The following is a 19,887-nucleotide window of genomic DNA, read 5'->3' on the forward strand; positions in this document are numbered from 1 at the left end:
TGAATCAATTCATCACTGAGCCAGAACTGTCCTTCAGAGTCCCCCGGTCCTCCCCTTGGTTCAGGCACCTGAAATATTATTGTCATCTTACAGATGAGGAAACTAAAGCTCAGAGAGCTCCTACTGCTGGCCCAAGGTCACAAAGCAAGGAAGTAGCTGATCTCAGGGGATAGCCAGCCCCTCCTGCTGCTGTACTCCCCCACCCAGGGCTACCTGGGGAAGCTTCTACCACCCTGTGGCCTGTCCCTTTCCACTCCCTGTACCCAGCAGCTCACTTCTGGCACTCATCCAGCACAAAGGCCCGTGGGTGGTCGTCTCCAGACATGGTAATGACTGTCTCACGCTCGAAGGCCCCTGGGCGGGTCTGATCGACTGTGTGGCGGGTGATGGTGGATGTTGTGTAACTTGTCCAGTAAAGGGTGTCCCAGCCACGATGATAGGCCAGGCCTTCCACGGAGCCCACATCTGCAAGGGGAGAGGAGTAGTTGTGGGTCGGGATGGGGCCAGAGAGCAGAGCCGAAGAGGGGGTGGCCCACAGCACCCAGTCCTCTGGCATATGTGGAGCTGTCAGGGGATGTGTGGGAGCACAGCCCTTGGCACCCCCAACCCCTCCTGTCCTTCCCTATTTTCTACACAAATGGTCCATGGTCCATCTCCCGACCCATCTTCCCATCTTCCCCACAGCCGAGTAGAAACGCTTTATGGATTTTGGTAAATCACATCCAACTTGGGCTGTCCTGGGAGCTTCCAAATGAACAAGACCCAAACCAGATTGTTCGTAAACATCCTAAACTCCGGTTAAAGAATTAAGTGCACAATGAGTAGGGGAACCATAGCTTAAGAGAAAAAGACTTGGGCTTTTGTGGCTTCTAGCTGTATGACGCCGTGCTTGCCAGAAGGCTGCATTATGAGAAGTACTGTACTTAAACAACGGGCCGAAGGCAGGGGACAGTTCTTGCCAGTCTCTCCTGGTCAAGCTATGGTTGCAGGGTATCTGGCTTAGCTCTGGACACATTTTCAGGCAGGCGTGTTCTGCATGGAGCAGAATGTGTCCAAAGGAGGTTCAAAGGACAGATGCTTGTTTACCACTGCTGGATACCAGGACCTCATTCAGTGTTGGGTAGGTCTTTGTGGACAGGATGAATGAAAGAATGAGCAAAGGAGTGAGTCAAAGGACCAGGGCTTATCCAGTCCGGAGAAGAGTAAACTGTAGCACAACGAAATAACTTTGCTCTTTGCAAAGAGCCTAAAGGCTGTTCTAGGACACTGTGTCTAGCCCCTAGCACTCTCTGTGGGGCGTGTACACGTGTCCTATGCTGAACTAAGCTGTCACACCTGCCCTTCAGGTGACCCTGCCTCCCTACACACGTGAAACACCTGAGGCTTAGACAGCAGAGGGAACTTGCCCAAGTGCCTGAAACCCCATGGCTGGGGTTGAACCAGCCTCTCTGCAGCCTGTGCCGTGAGTCCCAGCCACACAGAGTAGAGCTTTGTGGCTCCTGGGGGCAAACTAGGGCTGGAAGGGGAAGGAAGAAGAGTCGACTCTGACTTCAAATGAGGAGAAACTTTCAAATAACTATAACGGGTGCAGTGTGATTCGCTGGCGAATTGTCAGAGACACGGTCACAGCTGGGATTGGGATCCGGGGCGCAGGGGGTTGGCTGAGGGCGGAGGGCTGCTCTCCCCAGAGGCGGGGCCGGTCCTGCCCCACAGCCCCCCACCCTCCCCTCCCGGGGGGAAGATTGGGGTATGGGCTCACTCTCCACGATGGTGGTCCTCCAGGAGCCATCGTCATTGATCTGCTGGATGTTCCCGAAGTGGATGTCGCTGAAGAAGATACGATTGGGGGTGCCCGGGGAGGTGCCTGCTCGGTAGTCGAAGGCCAGCGCGATGACATTCTTCATGTGCTCAGGATCCTCGAAGGGCTGGACGGGCGCGTTGAGGTTGCGCTCGTCGGACAGGTGGATGCTCTTGAGGATGGTGCGTTCAGAGTACAGCAGGTAGCCGGCATACTCGCGGCATGATGCCCCATCTTCAGCCAGCATCCCGTGCGCGCAGGCACAGGCCCGCCGCCCGCCGCCCTGGTACAGGCACAGCTGCTGGCACCCGCCATTAGCCACTGCGCACACGTTGGTGCCTGTGGGGAAAGGGGAAGGAGATGGCTGCAGAGGGTGGTCTCGGACATCTCTGCCACCGTGGGGACCCTGGCGGGGCCACCACTCTGCCTCAGCACAGACAAGCCTCCGGGCCTGCGCACACAGCACCTGGATCGGTCCCAGAGCTCCCCAGCCTCTCCGGAGCTGCTGGAACGTGTCCCTGTGGGTCCAGCCCCTATCCCAGCCCCTCTCACTACAGGGGAGTCACTCCCAGGCCAGGGAGCCCCCCGTGAGCCTCTCCTGCCTGGCCCAGGGCCCCAGCCTCACCTTTCTGCCGGTCCCGGTTGAAGACTTTGATGTCTTTGAGCTGGACGCCGATGCCTGTTCTCAGGGCCACGGAGTCTGTAGCATTGTCCTTACTCCCACGTTTGATGGAGCCATTGGCATGAGTCCTGGGGGAAGGGAAGGGCTAGGCCATGAGCAGGGCGTTGACAGAGGGCGGGAACAGACCACGGAGGAGAAGACCAGGGCAGAAGCCCTCACCTGTCACTCCAGTAGATGAAATCCTCAAACACGGACACGGAAAACATGTCCATGTTGTTGCTGGACAGAACCACCTCACGGTTCTCACCCGTCTCCAGGTCAATCCGCTCAATCTTGTCTGTCCGGGCATCACACCAGTAGAGCTTCCCATCCTACAAGCCAGAGGCACCCACCTCACCTCTAATGCCCAGTGCTCCCCATCTGCCCCAGGGTCCTGGACCACAGGATGGGTCCCACTCACTCCTGCCTCCCGTGTCTTTCTCCTGCTTCTTCCATATCCTTCCCACCCTCTCACCTGCCAGTCTGACAAGCTCTAGGCATGCCTTCCATCCTCACTTCTGAGTGACGGCCCCCTACCCCTCTGGGGTGGCAGGAGTCCCATTCCGGAGCTGGGCCAGAAGACCCCATGACTACCCTGGGTCCACATCTTCCCACCAAATGGGGCCTCATCACAGGGAGAATCAATGGGGAGCAAAGCATAGGGTAAGGGGAGCCTCCCCCAGAGCACAGGGTCTGGATAGCCCATGGGCTCCAGGGCCCAGCCTGCACCCAAACCTCATAGTCCACTGAGATGCCGTTGGGCCAGCTGATGCTGACGTTAACCAGCACGACCCGCTCAGTACCATCTAGCCGAGACCGCTCAATACGTGGGTACTGGCCCCACTCAGTCCAGAACAGATACCTGTGGGGCGGAGGAGGGAGAAGTTGGGGGTCAGTCCCCAGACCACCGAGAAGAGAAGGTCTCGTCAGTGTGGGCTGTGGGGAGTGACCAGGCCAGACCCGAGCCAGGGCTGGGACCTGGAAAGCCTGTCCAGCTTCTCACCCCTTCTCTGGGTGAACAGTGATGGCCCGGGGTTTATCCAGACCCTGGGAGATGACCACATAGCGGAAAGAGCCATTGAGCCGGGCGACCTCAATGACATCGAAGCCCTGGTCGGTCCAGTAGATGTTGCCTGAGGAGAGAGTGGGTGGAGAGGAGGGGGAATGGGTGGGAGCACTTGTACCTGGTCCCTTTTGAGCCTCTAGATCCCTGCTGCTCCCCCATCTGTTCCAGCCTACTCCTCCTCAGACTTCTCCTGAGATCCCACATCTCCCCTGCCGGGCCTCTACCTCACCTGGAGGCCCCCAGCCCACCCAGGACCCTCTCACGGCTCACCTGCGATCCAGTCCACGGCAATGCCCTCCACGCGGCCAATGCCGTTGGTCACCACATCCTCACGCCATGTCTGGTCTCGCTTAGCCCGGCTGATGGTGCTTAGGCCCATGTCTACCCAGTAAATGGTGTCGTTTTCTGGAGGTAGAGGAGCCAACATGGGGATATCCCACAAGACAGGGGAAAGGTTGGAGGGTGGGCAGAATCAAATGGCAGTCAAGATGGAGGTCAGTGCTGGGATGGGGGCAGGAAGCTTGGAAGGGAAGACAGAGTAGGGTGGGGGTTGCTGTGTTGTCTCCCCCTCCAGCTGTGGTTGGGCAGCCTCTCACTGGGCTCCCAGAGCACACCACCCCCAAAGTAATGTCCCACTCCCTCCTGCCACCAAATCACTCACCAGCATGGAAGTCGATGCCGACAGCCAGGGATGTCCCCGACACTGGGACCAGGGCATCTGACTTGTCGTTGGGATCCAGGGGGATTCCGCGGATTCCCTCATGCACAGAGTACAGGAGAAAGGAACCCACACCTGAAACACAAGGACACTCAGGCCCGGGCCTCAGTGACACCCCTTTAAGCTTGGGGTCTGTCACTCTCAAACCTATTATTGTCCTCTGCTTCTTTTTGACCTCTTCTCACAGCTATCACTCCTCCCCATTCAACACACAGATACACACACTTAACTTAGCCTGAGGCCTGCAGCTTGGGCTGGGAATGCAGGGAATAGGAAAGGAGAGCACCTCTGGTGAAGCGCCTGCAAGACTGCTAGTCCCCACTAGAGGGCAGAAGAGACCTGGATTTCTCTCTCCCAAAGGGGGCCCTTTAATCCCTCTTCACTCAATACAACCCCGCAACCTCAAGGGCTGTTGGGGAGGACCTGGGGAGGTTCAGACAAAGCAATGGAACGAGATGACCCCTCAGTGAAGACTTCCATCTTAGGTTCCTATTTGTCCTCCTCAGTCTGGCCTGTGTCACCTACACCCTCTCAAACACCTAAAACTCAACATTCCTGACTTCTCACTCTTGAACTGGTTTCATTCTGTTTTCCCATTTCTTCTTCTTCTTCTTCTTCTTCTTCTTCTTCTTTTTTTTAATTTTTAAAAACTATTTATTCATTTGAGAGCGAGAGTGAGAGAGAGAGAGAGAGAGGGCGCAAGCACAAGGCGGGAAAGGGAGAAGCAACTCCCTGCCAAGCAGGGAGCCCGATGCGGGACTCAATCCCAGGACTCCAGGACCATGACCTGAGCTGAAGGCAGACACTTAACAGACCGAGCTACCCAGGCCCCTCTCTGCTTTCCCATTTCTTACAAGGTGCCGCCATCAACATGAGCCAGAACCCTCCACTGCCTTTATCCCTTGATACAGTGTGTCCCCAGATCAATCCCCCAGCAGGCTCTGGTTTCTCAGGCTCCATGAAAAAAAAGGACTCATGGTCAAAGGAGTTTGGGGCAACCCCAAACACTAGAGTCTTCTCTTGAGAAAAATTCTCAGTGCAGATGAGCATATTCAAGACTCTGAGAAGTTCTGCAGCAAAAAACACTTAAACTTTGTTCAACCCAGTGCTTCTTTCTGTAACATCTACCCACATCAAAGAGGAAGGTTCCCAGAGCGCACTTTGGGAAGTGCTGTCCTGGGGCAAATTCATAAATCAGTCAGCAAGTTCTTGTGAAATGTTTGAGTCTCACCCCTTCTCTTCAACCCAGCTGCTAAGCCCCATCTCTTAACACGGGGCTCACGCTAATAGCCTCCTAACTGGTCTAACCGCCTGGGTTTGGTTTCTCCCTCCCCCACCGGCCGGCTCTCTGCCGCCAGGTTAATCTGCCCCAAACATCACCTTCCAGGCACTCCTTGCTGAGAACACACCAGAGGCCTGCCCTACCCCACAGTCAATCATCTATGATCCCCCCCATACTCTGCCCACCCATTGGCTTGGTGCCTTGAGGGCCCTTGCACATTTCCTCCTCTTGCTCTGGACCCTGTGCCTCACTTGTCCTTCCTCCTTTGAGCCATGCACTCAAATCCTCCTTGCCCTGTAGAACTCGGCTCACAGCACACCTCTTCCATGAGGCCAGCCCTGGCACTGCCTGCCAACATCTCTTTCTCCAAAACCCTTCTGCAGGGCCCGGAGAGCATCTCACCATCCCGTTTCCCCTCCAGGTTAGCCCCATCTCTGGTTAAGACTGCGGCATGGGGGGGCGCCTGGGTGGCTCAGTGGGTTAAAGCCTCTGCCTTCGGCTCAGGTCATGATCTCAGGGTCCTGGGATCGAGCCCCACATCGGGCTCCCTGCTCAGAAAGGAGCCTGCTTCCCTTCCTCTCTCTCTGCCTGCCTCTCTGCCTGCTTGTGATCTCTGTCAAATAAATAAATAAAAATCTTAAAAAAAAAAAAAAAAGACTGCGGCATGGGAACAGGACAGGGACTTCTACCCCCGGGCTTCCCCAGCAGCTCCCAGCATGGTGGGGGCTTACCAAGCATCTCACCCAGGAGGCACTTAGGAATACGAGATCCATGCAGTCCCGTCCCCAGGGTGAGAGGGGGCAGGTGGGGGCCAGGGGGTAGGAGGGGTCAGAAGGGGTCAGGGCTTCGGGGGGTCCCTGCGCGGTGTTGGGCACGGACCTTCGCAGGCCTGCTGGCCGCTCCGGAGGCTGTAGCCGGCGGTGCACATGCAGGAGCGGGTGGACTCGGATGTGGGCAGGCAGAGCTGGGAGCAGTCCCCGTTGTTGACACTGCAGGGGTTGGTGCCCTCGTGGTCTGGGGTGGGTGGGAGGCACAGAGAAAGAAAGGGATGAGGTGGCCCTCCTCGGGACCTCACGGTCAGGCTTGCAGTGCCCAGGGACAGGATGGGCACTGCCTTCACCCTGGACCTTGGGGGGGTCACCACCCAACCCATGCCCAGTCTTTTATTCTCGCAGGCCCCCAGTTCTTGCAACCGGTGTGGCTGTTAGCATGTACGACACCTTCGCGAGAATGAGAAAGAGGAGCCCCTCTGGGTGCAGAGTGGAGTCAGGCCCATGCTCATCCCCGTTCACCTCCCTGCCCAGGCAGTCCCTCTGCAGCCTGGCCGCCGGCCTCACCCAGCTGGATGCTCTCGTCGTACACCTTCATGTGCATCACCAGAGTGGTGCTATTCCGCAGGACCACGGGCTCTGAGCCGTCCGCCTTGTTGCATGTGCCCATCTTCTCTGACACCTGATCCGCCCACCACAGCTTGTCCCCTGGGGAGGCAGGAGGGGATGAGATCCCGGGGAGGGCCCCACTCCCAGCCCGGACGGGCCCAGCCTCTCTGCTCCTGTCCCTGCCCCCAGCCAGCAGCCCTCACCCATGATGGCCAGGGCCGTGGCCTTTCCCAGCTGGCTCCGCATGGCGTCGATGACCTCCAGTCCGCTCCCATCGAGGTTGCAGCGGCTGATGGTGTGGTTGCCAGAGCTGATCCAGTAGAGTTTGCTTTCAGGGAAGTCGATAGCCAGGCCTGGAAGAGGTGGGTGTCACTGCCAGGGAGCCTGGCTCCTGGGCAGGGGGCTGAGGGATATATGGTCTTGAGGGAGGATGATGAGGACACACACTAAGCTTGGCAGTGAGGAATTAGGGCAAGCTGCAGTTCGGGAAAGGCAAGCTCGTACCCACAGGGCCCTTCTGGCCACTGAAGAGCAGGGTCCGGTTGCTGCCATCCATGTTGGCCATGCTGATGTTATCCCCATCAGTCCAGTAGAGCTTCCTGGGAAGGTGTGGGAAGATGAAGTCAGACCTCTTTGCTCCTGTCCCACACCCCACGACCCCCAACCCTGGGTCCCGGACTGACCCACGCAGCGGGTGGACCACCAGGCCGTGGGGCTGCTCCAGGCCCTGCACCACCGCGTTCTTGAAGGAGCCGTCCAGCCGGGCCACGTTGATCTGTTTCTTGTTAGTGTCGTAGCTTGTCCAGAACAGGTTTCGGGACACCCAGTCCACAGCCAGCCCGTGGGCATTTGGCAAGTCTGGGGAGCACAGCGGGGACTTGGAGGTTGGGTATTTGCGGGGGCATAGGTCAGGAGGCTGGAGGAGGTGGGGGACTGGCCTGGTTTCGGTGGGGGGGTGGGTGGGGATCGGGAATCCAGGGTTGGAGCACTGAGAAGGAGGAAGATTTGGAAAAGGAATATTGGGACCGAGAACACCAGGGATGGGAGGGAGGGCCGGATGGGGGGGCGCCCACTCCCACTGCGGGGGTCCAGGGCGAGGGCAGAACCTGCAGAGACGACGGTCTCCACGCCCGTGCCGTTGATAAAGGCCCGTTTGATGGCCTGTGTCCTCACATCGGACCAGTAGACACGCTGCTCGCGGGCATCGTAGTCCAGCACGGTGACGTTGTCAATATCAGGGACCGTGAAGGAGATGATGTAGTTGTAGTAGGGGGCCTCTAGGTCCACCCCCCGGATCTCCATCTGACGTGCGTACAGCAGGAACTTCTTAAACTCTGTGGGGCACGGGGCGGGTCACTGAGGGCAGTCCCTCCCTTCATGCTTTCTGCCCACCCACATGAGGGTCCCTCCTTCTTCTGGTTCCTTCCATTCATAGCTGGCCATTAGCTATCAGGAAGTGATAGCATGGGCATCAACTCCCTGCCCGAGTTCCTGCATCTTCTTCCAGTGGCTGTCTCTGCGGCCTCTCCCGACTGGGACGGTCTACCCTCGCTTACAGTGGTGAGCCTGGGGTCCCGACACCTTCCCCTTGGGCTTCAGTTTACCCGTGGCCTTGAGGGAGCGGCCTCCTACCATAGCAGGTGGTGTTGTCCTTGTGGAGCTTCATGAGGTGGGGGCAGGCGCAGGAGACTGTCCGGTTGTAGTTGATGAGACACAGGTGGGAGCAGGGGCCCCGGCCCCCATTGGCCTCACAAGGATTGGGAGCTGGGGCAGGGGAAGAGGAGAAGTGAGGGCATCTTGTGATCTGCCAGCACCTACCTGGCCCTTCTCATCTGGACCAACCCCTCTTCACCCGCTCTCCCCCTCCCCATTTCAGCATCACCAGACCCTCCTCCATCAGCAGGCTGGCCTGTCCCACCATCTCAGCACAGCCCCTCATGCTTTCACGGCGCCCTCTTTCCTGGAGGGCTTCTGCCGAGGCTGCCGGCCCCTTACCCATGGGCTGCCGGGAGGGGTGGTACACCTGCAGATCAAAGGGCTGCGTGTTGGTCCTCTGCACCACGGTGACATTATGGCCGGTCCACTTGTTGGCCTTAGCCAGCGTGTTTGTCCGCCAGTCCGTCCAGTACACCTCCCCCCCATACAGCGTCACTGCAAACGGGTGCGACAGGAACTCGTGTCCCCGAAGCACCTCCATGTGGCCGGAGCCGTCGTAACGGGCTGAGTAAATGGCATCTGACCTGAGAGCGTGGTCGGGGCAGAGTGAGGATGCTGGCGGGGGCCAGGCCCTGGCCCCCTGGCCCCCGCCCCCTACAGCCCTCGCACACTGGAGCAGTTCTTCCTCCCAGGCCTTGCCGGCCGGGAAAGACCAACATGACAATGTGGAGTGAGAACCAGAGTGGTTTGACCTCTAGGACCCCGGCTCTTGGGTCCCAAATCCCATGCGCTGGCTCTCTTGGCTCCCTTCTCCACAGGGCCACAGTGAGCACACACGGGGCTTGCGGGAGGTTGGAAAAAGGCACCCCCTCTGAGCAGACCAATTAGAAGGTGCCCCTTCCCCTGGGCAGATAAAGCCCACTCTGTAGGGGACAGAGATCCGTGAATGAGGACGAGAGGTTGCATTTCCACCTTGCCCACGCCTGGGCCAGGCCCCTAGTGCAGACCTGTTTCCAGCCTCTTCTTCCCACTCCTCCTCCCCCTGCCTGGCCTCACCCGTCATCTCACTCCCCCTACTGGGCCCAGCCCTTGGCCGCCCCAGTTCGGGTTCCAGCTGCCCAGGCCTTTTCACTACCAAGTCCTGAGGCTCCCAACCCCACCCTGTCCCTGGAGGGGAGGGGAGAGATGGGAGCCTCTGGCGTCACGGTGGGGGGCGCTGACCTGGCGTCGATCCAGAGGATGCGCTTCTCCAGGTAGTCCACGGTGAGCCCGTTGGGCCAGCCCCCTGAGCCCGTCTCCCGGTGGATGGTGCGGCGCCCAGCCCCACTCATGGAGGCGGCCTCGATGCGTGGCAGGCTGGCATCCCAGTCCGTCCAAAACAGGATCCTGGGGAAGGGGGAGGGGGTCGGGGTACCAAGGTCAAGGGCCTGGCGTGGGGCTATTATAGGATCTTTGGTAAAGGGCAGAGGGGTAAATAGCCTTTGAAGAGACAGGTGTCCCCGACCCGGCTGAATGAGGCTTCAGAGGGGACCATGGGGCCAGAACAGGGCTGGGCAGGGTCCTCACCCATCTCGTGGATCTAGCGCGATTGCCCTCGGGTGCTCAATGTCACCAGCAAGGAGGGTGGTCCGAAGGGTCCCGTCTAGCTTGGCCACCTCAATCTGGTCCAGGTTACTCTCCACCCAGTAGATATTGCCTGCAATCCAGTCTACAGCCAGACCCTCGGGGGTGGCCAGGCCATACTGAATCACCACCTCGAAGCTGGTCAGGGCTGGTGAAGAGAAGGTCATGAGTGTGAAATCACAGTAGACTAGGAAGCCTAGATGACTCACCCTCAGCCTTGACACCTCGGCTAATATGTCTGACAAACCCCGGCTTCACCTGGGGTTCACAGACACCCCCATTCACCTCACCCAGACCCCTCCACCCACCAGGAAGTCAAATAGGAGAGAAGAGGCCTAGTTGAAGAAGGGAAAGTCACACCTTTCCTCTGCTGGCAGCTCTCTGAAGGGCTAACCCATGGAAGGAGGTCAGAGTAGAGGGTGGAGGCTTTGGGGGGAGTGTGGGCAAACACAGAGTCAATATGAGAACTTTCTAGAAGTCACTTCATAAACTATCTTGAAGATTTTTCCACAGGGGAAAAATATATATATACACACACACATATATATGTATGTATACATGTATGTATGTATGTATACGTACATATATATATATTTTTTTAACTGTTGCATAATGGGAATATTATCACAATCTGCTTAGCCATCCCCTTGCTGATGAACATTTAGAATGGCTCCAAGTTTTTTTCTATCACAAACAATACAAACTCCTCTAGTAAAATGTGCTTTCAAGTTTTTGCTCAGATGTTGCCTCTTAGGGGCCCCTCCTTGACCACCCAGTTTAGAATGTCAATCCCCGTTCTCCCTACCTGCCCCCCACCTCCTTTCTTTATACCCACAGCACTATCCCCTTCTGCTATATTCCACGTTGTACTCATTTATTTTGCTTATATCTGATGTTTCCCTGGTATGTAAGCTCCACGAGGGCAGCCATCGAGGCCTGCTCTGATCACTGCTGTCTCCCCAGGCCCCATGTGTACGCAGGTGCTCGGTACGTGTGTTACTAATGAGAGAAGTCTGTGATGGGTCAGGCCGCCTTTGGACAGAAGGGAGGATTCAGGTACCCCATCCCTAAATGGCTTTTTCCTTTTAAGCCTGCTGTTCGAGGATTTGGGGAGCTCCAGGCCATTCCAAAGAAAGGCTGATCATTTTGTTAATTATCAGGCTGCCGGCTCTGCTGACGATAATTACGGGGCGTCAGGAACTGAGACCCACAGCAAAATCTAACCCAATTAATGAGAGTGTGGGGGATGGGGGAGCTAGGCCTCGGCTTCGGGACGGCCTGGATCTGGGTCTGCAGCTCTGAGTCCCCAGGTGCCCCTTCTGTGTGTGGGCCACCCGCCACAGTCCTGGGTCAGCAGGAGGGGGCGGTCACCTCCGTTGTCCAGCAGCTTCCCACGGTAGATCTTGTCCTCCACCACATCAGTCCAGTAGAGGGCGCTCTGGCTGAGATGGAAGTCCAGGGCGATGGTGTTGCGCAGGCCAGGCACCAGAACGCTGTAGTCCCCTTTGTGAAGGTCGATGCGCCGGATCTCGTGGCGGTTGGAGAAGATTATGAATGGCTTGAAGGGGTCTGGGGAGGGTTGGAATACAGGGGTCAGCGTAGGGCTTGCTGCCTCAGAGCTACCCTGTCCCGGAGCAGGCAGGGTCCCCGCTGGCCCCGGGCCTGGTCACGGGTGGAAACCGCAGCCTTTGGCATCCGGCAGCTCAAACCCAGCCAACGGCGGCTCAGGGGCCTGCCCCAGCCTGCCCAGCCTTCCCCACCACCTTTCACCCGCATGTCACCTAGGCTGCGGCAGCTCTCGCCATCAGGCTCCAGCACCCAGCCCTCGTAGCAGGAGCACTTCACGCTGAACTTGTTCTGGTCGCACTTCTGGCTGCACTTGAGGTGCTTGGCACAGTAGCTCTGGATCTGGCAGGTGTGGTTGTCGGGCCCCAGCTCCATGCCCAGCGGGCACGAGCACACGATGCCTTCGCCAGGTGCCACTGAGCAGTTGTGGCTGCAGCCTCCGTTATTCAGAGAGCACTGGTCTGCAGGGTGGCCAGCAGGGGACAGGACTTGGGTCAGGGTCAGGAGCTGGGACGAGGCAGGACCATGGCCTGACCGGGCCCCAAGTCCTGGGTGGCCCAGAAAGAACCCTGGCTCCCTGCCCATGGCATCCTTCTTTTCCATTTCTGGCCAAGTCTCTGCCCCACCACTTGCCACGCTCCCTCAGGACCAGGGTTAAGACCCCAGCACCCAGCACGAGGACCAGGAGGAGTGCCCCCACATCACAGCAGCATGGGGTCTCCGTTTCCCTGTCCCTTCTTGAGCCCATGGCGGGGGGTGTTGCAGCTTTTCGCCTCTCTTGGAGGGCTGCCCTTTCCTCGGTCTCCCCTGACTTGGGCATGACTGAGGTGGGGTGTGGTAGGGAACGTCCTGTCGGGTTCTCTGACACACCCTGAGATCCGCCAGCCCTGACTGATGACCCGTCAGCAGTTCTCCGGGCCAGTCCCAACCTGCCTCCTCTCCCACTCCTCTCCCCCAGGAACAGATGCCCTGCCTGCCCGGAGGAGACAGGCGCCTCTGCTCCACTCCTCATTCTCCCGTCACACCAAGTGGTCCTCCCTGACCCCTATTTATTCTGACCCTTGAATGCACAGACTCCTCGCGCCACCCCCCCACCTTCTCACTGTGTAAGATCTAAGCATCATCTTTGGGAACTCAGTTAAATCCCTGCCTCCTCTGGGAAGGCTGTCCTGACCATATCAACACGCAACCCTGGTGTCTTCATTTTTAAAGGCAGCTCTGTGCTGTTCCACCATCTGGGTGTGGGGGAGGAGATGCGCCTGCAGGAAGGGGTTGCACCAGGCACTCTCCACAACAGTTTAGGAGCCATGTGACTTTGGACCAGTTATTTAACCCCTCCACCTCAGTTTTCTCATCTGTAAGATGGAGACAATAGTTCCATCTGCCTCACAGGGCCGCTGGAGGGATTAATATGCTATAATAGTGTGGCGTGCTCGGCTCAGCCTCTTGCCCAGCTGAGTCTGAACTCAACAAAGGCTGTTGGTAACTGCTCTGGGGATGTCCTGCCCAGCAGCCTGAGCTGCTTCTTCCCACTCAGAGACCTCTCCCCACAGAGCTTGTCCTGCTCCACTGGCGCTGGCCCCGACCCAGGCTCCTTCCCCAACCGCCCTCCCCACTCCTATCCTGGGGCCTCTCCTAGGCGTGGGCCTCACCGCACAGCTCTCCCTCATCCGAGCCATCTCCACAGTCATCGTTGCCATCACACAGCTTGTCGAGGGGCAGGCAGACTGAGGTGTTGTTGGCACAGGGGTGCGAGGGTGGCCTGCAGGCCAGGGACTCACAGTTCTCTTCATCTGAGTTATCTTCACAATCACTGTCGCCATCACACACCCATGCTTTGCTTATGCATCGAGCTGAGGGATGGATATAGTGTGAGGGGCCAGGCCTGGGTACGAGGGCTCTCCACGCCTTTCTTCCCAGACCCAGTGGGCTTCTCTAATAGGGCCGTGATTGTAATGCCTTGGGGTCCACTAGGAACCTTGAGGCCTTCTCTGTCAGATTCACATGGGTAACAGAGAAAGCAAGAGTCTGCAAGAGTTGTGCTGAAGCTCAACTTTGACGGTGATGGTTCTGGTTCCCAGGGCCCTTAGTGCAGGCCCTGGATCCTCCACTACTTCCCCCAGGCGTCACCCACAAGCTTCTGTGCTGCCCTTTGCCTCCCAGTGTACCCCCCCCCCCGCCGCCACCAGCATAGCGCTGTCTCCCTTGCCACTCCCCTGCTCTCAGTATGGTCTCCCCCTGTCCCAATCACCCTAGTCCAAGCTCCCGCCCATCCTTCTTTTTACCAGAATCTTTGCAGCCAAACTTGACATTGGGGTCACAGACGTGGGTCACTCCCTCGCAGCTCTTTTCATCGCTGGAGTCCATGCAATCAGTGTCCCCATCACAGCGCCACCGTAGGGGGATGCACAGACTATCCAGCCGGCACTGGAACTCATCATTGTGGCAGCCGCCAGGAGGCCTCGTGGCTGCAGGGGGCAGAGGGGGGTTATGGGGGGTAGGGGCTCTAGGTCAGCCATTCTCATGTCTACCTTCCCAACCCCCCTCCTGTTCTCCCCAGTCTAGAGCTATGAGCTGAGGCAGGGATGGAGAGTTCTCTGAGCCTGGCTGACACTTCTCAGAAGCTAACTTGGAGGCAGGAAGGTCACACCTCCCAGGATCCCAGCAATTGGCTAGTCAAGAATCTCTCTATTTTACACACCAGTGGTCTATTGGTTAAGCAATTTGCTAGGCCAGAGCTCAAAGACCCGCCACCTTCACCTAGCCTCTGTTTTACCCAGGAAGGCCATAAAAACTTATTAAGCACCTCTGGTGTGCCAGGCACTGTTCCTGGTGACAGTGTGAGCAAGACCAAGTGTCTACCCTCACGGAGCTGACGTTCTAGTGGGGAGCGATCAAAGCCATGGAGATGAAGCTGTGTCAATGGCACTGGGTAAGATGGCCAAGGAAGGCTTCTGAGTGGGAGAAGTCTGAACAGAGGCCTGAATGACATGAGCCATGAGCATCCCGTGAGGTGCAGCCCAGGCAGAGGGAACAGCTGGTGCAAAGTCACAGAGACGGGACCAGGCGAGCATATTAGTAAAATGCCCAAGGTGTATTTGAGGCTGTCTGGCTGCAGGAAAGGAGCAGCAGGAACACAGGTCAGCGAGGTGGTGGGAGCCCTGCAGGCCGCGGAGTGGGGCTGGGCCTCCATGCAAGCATGTGGGGGGCCGATGCAGGCTGCAGGGCAGGGCCAGGCTGTGGTGTGACTCAGGGGTGGCAGGCGCACTCCAGCTGCTGGGTCGAGGCCTGACTCAGGAGGTCGGGAAGCTGTGGGAGCAGCACCCAGAGGCCCCCACCGCTGACAGGGCAGGAGCCCCACGCAGGAGCCCCACCTCGCTCTCACACTGCTGCCCGCTCCTCCGTGTTGCCCGGCCGCCAATCCGGTCAATGCTCTCATCTCAATGCCTGCCTCTTGGCAACAGCCTCCGAGCTGAGCTTCCTTCCTCGGGGGGCCCCTAAACCTCTTTCTAATTGGATCCCCTTCTAGGACTGTCCTCTGAAAGCACATCCTCCATCTTATCACCTTCCAGCTTCAAAGTCCTTCAGGTGTCCCAGTGCCTGACTTTCCCTTGCTGATGTCATCTGTCCCCTCTGGGCGCAGCTTCATTTCCGGCTGACCCCTCCGGCCTGAGCAGCCCCAACAGGCAGAGACGGAAGTGCCCAGTTTCACTCTCTAAATCTTGCTACTGTGTTCTCCACCCCTACCCACCTTCCATCTGAGGACCCTCCCTCTTGTCCATTTGGCCACTGTCCAAGCCCTCTCATTTCACGGAGCAGGAAGCCAAGGCTCAGAGGAAATGACTTGTCCAAGTTCACCCAGCTTGTAGGTGAGGGGCAGAGTGCTTTCTCTACCACACCACAGGCCTCTGGGGACACCCTTTTCAGAATCCCAAGGCACTATTACCTGTCCCACTCGTACTTCTGAGATGGCCCTTGAGACTCAGTGGCTGTTTCCTGGGCCTCAGGTGACCCTCCCTGCCCTCCATCTCAGTCCTGGGCCGCTGGTGGGAGCTTGTGCGACCGTACTGCTCTCAATGTATGTGCCTTCACTCTATAGGGCACAGGTTGGAAGCTGGAAGTCCAGGGCCCAGATAAGGCCCGCAGGAAGATTTTGGCCTACAGCATTTTTCAAACTTTTAAAGTCCATTGCCAGTTGTTATGGGTTGATTTGTGTTCCCTAAAAAGATGCCGATGTCCTAACTCCTGGTGTGCGAATGTGATCTTCTTTGGAAAGAGGTCTTTGCAAACGATCGAGTTAAGATGAAGTCACTGGGGTAGGCCTTAATCCAATATGACTGTGTCCTCAGAGAAAGAGGAAATCCGGACACAGAGACAAGCATACACACAGGGAGAACACCACGCGAAGATGAAGGCAGAGATTGGGGTGAAGCCCATACAAGCCAAGGAATCCCAAAGATGGCCTGCAAACACCACAAGCTGGAGGGGTTCTCCCTCACGGCCCTCAGAAGGAACCAACCCCGCCAACATTGTGGACTTGGGTTTCTAATTTTTAGAACTGACATGATGAATGTCTGCTGTTTAAGCCGCTCAATCTGTGGTACTCTGGTGTGGCAGACACAGGAAGCTAATACACCAGTGTTTGGAAATGGGCAGGTTTCACACAGAACTCTGCCTGTCTGACTTCTCTTAAGCCTGGACTGCCCTGGGTCTGCAGTCTTCCATGGAAACAACGGGCCAGAGCCAAGAAACAAACCTTCCTTCAGAGGGTCTGTGCCTTCCAGAACACTCAGTCCCCACTGCCCCCTAACTGGGCCCTGGAGGCTTCAGCACGAAGAACCCTCACGGAGCCAATGCCTCTCTCCTTTGGTCCCCACTGTGCTCATTCACCCTCACCCACCACCCCCGCCCAGCACGGCTGTGTTCAAGCTCCCAGCTTACAAGCACAGGCTGTATGCTGAATGCTTTTTGTGCACGATCTCAGCGAACCCCCACATCAGCACCGCGATGTGGGTGCTATTATTATCCCCACTTTGCAGATGACACTCACAGAGGCCCACAGGGATGAAGCAACTCGCTCAAGGCCACCCAGATAGTAAGTGGCCGAGCTGGAGCTCAAACTCAAGGCCACCCAGCTGCAAAGCCCGTCATCTTAACAGCGTGTGACGAGGGTTTGTCGACAATCTCCCTCCCGCCCTCACGCCGGGCAGCTCCTGAGGATAAGAGCTGGGTCTGGGTTATCTCTGGTTCCCAGATGGCTGCGGCGCACAAAGTGGGGGGGTGGAGGGGGACGGAGGGATGGCTAAGTGTGACTGGCACGGGACGGCTACGCCGCACCTGCCGGCCCCCAGGCTCTCACCCTGGTTGGTGCAGTTGGCGTGGGTCTCGTCGCTGTAGTCCCCGCAGTCATTGTCCCCGTCGCAGGTCCAGTGCTCGGGGATGCAGCGCCCGCTGTTACACTTGAACTGTGTGCTGGAGCAGGAGTGGCTGCAGCCGGCCTCGTCACTGTTGTCCCCACAGTCATTGTCTGGGGGGAGGCAAGAATGGCAGAAGCAAGGAGCAGGTCAGCCCGCTGCCTCCTCTGTGACCCCAGCTTGGGGCCCCCACACCCACCGCCCCATTCCCACCTCCCCACGCCCCCACTGAAAAAATAACAAACAGAAAAGACACAGAAACTGCATAGACTGCAGCATGCACCATGGCCCACGTGGGGGGTGGGGAGAAGTGGGGGGGGGCACGACAGCCCTTCCCGGAGTCTCGGAAGGCGGTGGGTGGGGGACTGGACACACTCCTTTCCCTTTCTCCTTTCGGCAGGGTGTGGGAACAGGGGTCACCTTGCTTTGTTTGGGGGAAAGGCAGAGGCTTCTCTGGTTTGGGAAGGAGTAAGGTGGGTGGAGAGTAGGTAAGGTGCCCTGCTTGGGAGGGAGGGGACTAATCAGTCCTCCCCCACCCCCCGCCCCCCACCCTGAGCTTGGGCACTGGTGGAGGCCAGGCTCTGGGCGCCCTGCTCATGGGTAGGGGGGTACTGCCTGCAGCTGGGGAGGGTTGGGGGCCACTTCTGGAAGGCGTCTGAGGGTGACTGAATGAATGTCCTGCTTTTGAGGCCCGGTGGGTGGGGACTACAGGACTTCCCTCCACGTTTTCAGGACACTTGGAAGGACCAGGTATGGCTTTCCCCCATGGGGTGTGTCCCTGCCTCTTTTCCAACTGGGTTTATTTGTCTATCCTGCCCTCTGTGTCTTGCTCTTCTTGTCCCCACCTCTGTCACCTCCTCTCCTCTGCCCTCTCTGCTTCTTGCCCTTCTGCTGTCTTTCTCTCTCTGTCAACTCCTCTCTCCCTATCTCTTTCCCTTCGTGTCCTAGTTGCTCTCTGGAGAGTGGAGCTGCTGGGGGTTCCTGAGAGGCAGCCCGAGGCCAGCCGGGGCCCTGGGGTGATGGTGCATGTGCTTCTATGCACTGACCGGCAGGCTCAGGACAGGTCTTTTCGTCAGAGCCGTCCCCACAATCCTTCTCTGAAACACAGAAACCGCCAGGGCAACCATTGGCACGCGAGACACAGCACAGATGAGGGGCAACGTGGCGTTGGCCCCATACATCCTCTCACAATCAGCCAGGGCTAGAGCCACTGGTACAACACGTCACAACACACAGACGCCACCAGAGCCGCGACACGGCACACACATGACGATCCACTGGCCCCCGTGGCTCAGGACTGACATCACGTGGTCCGTGGCTGACCGCCAGTTGGGCTCCCGAGCCTGAAGCCAGAGCCTGGAGGGTGCAGCAAGGACCCCAGGAGCTGGGGTTTGCAGGGAGAAGGGAACGGGGCACTGGGCTCCCCTTGCTCTGCCCCTCCAGCCTTTCTCGCTCATTTCTCCCCAGCCCCCAATCCTCTACCAGAGAATGGGCCGCTCAGGCCCTGGGTGCTAATGGGCAACCAGGAGAGTCTCCCCTCGGTCCATACTGGTTTCCCCCATGGGATTTCTGGCGTGGACTCACCACTCCCAGCCAACCCAGTGGGGCTTTAGTGAACTGGGAGGAGACCCCAGCTTGATTCTAAGACCCCTTTGTCTCCCACCCAGGACCTGGCTGCGGCTTCTAGCTTTCCTAGGAACCAGGGCAGGTTAAGGGATGCGAGCTCTTACCATTGTCACATCGCCAATTGATGTTGATGCATCTGCCATTGTTGCAGGTAAACTGAGTCAGGGGGAAGCAGGTGGGGTAGGCTGTCAGGGAAAAAGAACAGCCCAGTCAGCGGTGGGAAGCGGCAGGGGCTCAGCCTAAAGGCCTGCTCGTTCATCCCCATCCTTTTGAGCTTCCCTTTTTCAAGCTTCTAGTTACCAACCACTTGCCCTGTGCTGAGTGCTTTTCATGCATGATTTCACTGAATCCCCATGTCAGCACAGTGATTATCCCTGTTTTGTAGACAAAAGTCACAGAGGCCATGGAGATGCAGTAACTTGCTCATGGCCCCGCAGGGACTAAGGTTTAGGGGCCCTCCAGCACCCACCACTGCCCCCAGGCACATTCTCCTGGGCTCCCCCTTCCCTGTGCCAGCCTCGCTTCCCTGCTGCTCCTCTTACCACATGAGGCGGACTCATCGGAGCGGTCCCCACAGTCATCATCCAGATCACACGTCCAGGAGATGGGGATGCAGCGGCCACTGGCGCAGGAGAACTGGTTGGGTGGGCAGGTGCGAGCTAGGGACAGGGTGGGCGCAATTGTTCATAGTCCTGTCCTCCTCTCCATTTCTTCTTCTTTCCTACCATCCTCTGCCTATCAGGAAGTCTTCCCAAGGGTCTCAAAACCATTTCTCTTAGAGAAGCTCAAAACCATCTGTGCGTGGGGCACCTGGGTGGCTGGGTTGTTAAGTGTCCGAGTCTTGGTTGTGGCTCAGGTCATGATCTCAGGGTCGTGGGATCGAGCCCCAGGTTGGGCTCTGTGCTGAGCATGGAGTCGGCTTGGGATTCTCTCCTTCCCTTGCCCTCTCCCTCTGCCCCTCCACCCGTTCACACATGCTCTTTCTCTCTCTCAAACAAATAAATTAAATAAAAACTTAAAAACCCAGCCATGTGGCCTGACACCCCATCTGTTTCACCCCATTTCTCAAGGCGTCTCTGGTGTCCTCCGAGAAGATCC

General features: G+C 57.8%; 1 protein-coding gene across 1 annotated transcript in view; it reads right to left on the minus strand.

Moving 5' to 3' along the window:
• The window catches only part of LOC111160101 (LDL receptor related protein 1), a 79,227-nt gene that overhangs the window by 24,365 nt on the left and 34,975 nt on the right, over positions 1-19,887 (minus strand). Inside the window, exons 18-42 of the mRNA XM_022522937.1 lie at positions 19,332-19,448; positions 18,894-18,974; positions 17,109-17,276; positions 14,035-14,217; positions 13,402-13,602; positions 11,965-12,210; positions 11,555-11,752; positions 10,127-10,331; positions 9,782-9,946; positions 8,900-9,144; positions 8,537-8,668; positions 8,011-8,238; positions 7,588-7,762; positions 7,409-7,503; positions 7,108-7,257; positions 6,863-7,003; positions 6,405-6,539; positions 4,187-4,318; positions 3,796-3,930; positions 3,463-3,592; positions 3,195-3,321; positions 2,640-2,791; positions 2,424-2,548; positions 1,760-2,137; positions 276-465 (exon numbers count right to left, since the gene is read on the minus strand). Coding sequence (XP_022378645.1) covers positions 276-465; positions 1,760-2,137; positions 2,424-2,548; positions 2,640-2,791; positions 3,195-3,321; positions 3,463-3,592; positions 3,796-3,930; positions 4,187-4,318; positions 6,405-6,539; positions 6,863-7,003; positions 7,108-7,257; positions 7,409-7,503; positions 7,588-7,762; positions 8,011-8,238; positions 8,537-8,668; positions 8,900-9,144; positions 9,782-9,946; positions 10,127-10,331; positions 11,555-11,752; positions 11,965-12,210; positions 13,402-13,602; positions 14,035-14,217; positions 17,109-17,276; positions 18,894-18,974; positions 19,332-19,448 — 4,234 coding nt within the window. The remainder of the gene's footprint in view (positions 1-275; positions 466-1,759; positions 2,138-2,423; positions 2,549-2,639; positions 2,792-3,194; positions 3,322-3,462; positions 3,593-3,795; positions 3,931-4,186; positions 4,319-6,404; positions 6,540-6,862; positions 7,004-7,107; positions 7,258-7,408; positions 7,504-7,587; positions 7,763-8,010; positions 8,239-8,536; positions 8,669-8,899; positions 9,145-9,781; positions 9,947-10,126; positions 10,332-11,554; positions 11,753-11,964; positions 12,211-13,401; positions 13,603-14,034; positions 14,218-17,108; positions 17,277-18,893; positions 18,975-19,331; positions 19,449-19,887) is intronic.

This window comes from Enhydra lutris, unplaced genomic scaffold (genome assembly GCF_002288905.1).
Source record: "Enhydra lutris kenyoni isolate GAN:26980312 unplaced genomic scaffold, ASM228890v2 scaffoldscaffold74, whole genome shotgun sequence".
NCBI classification, from domain to species: Eukaryota; Metazoa; Chordata; class Mammalia; order Carnivora; family Mustelidae; genus Enhydra; species Enhydra lutris.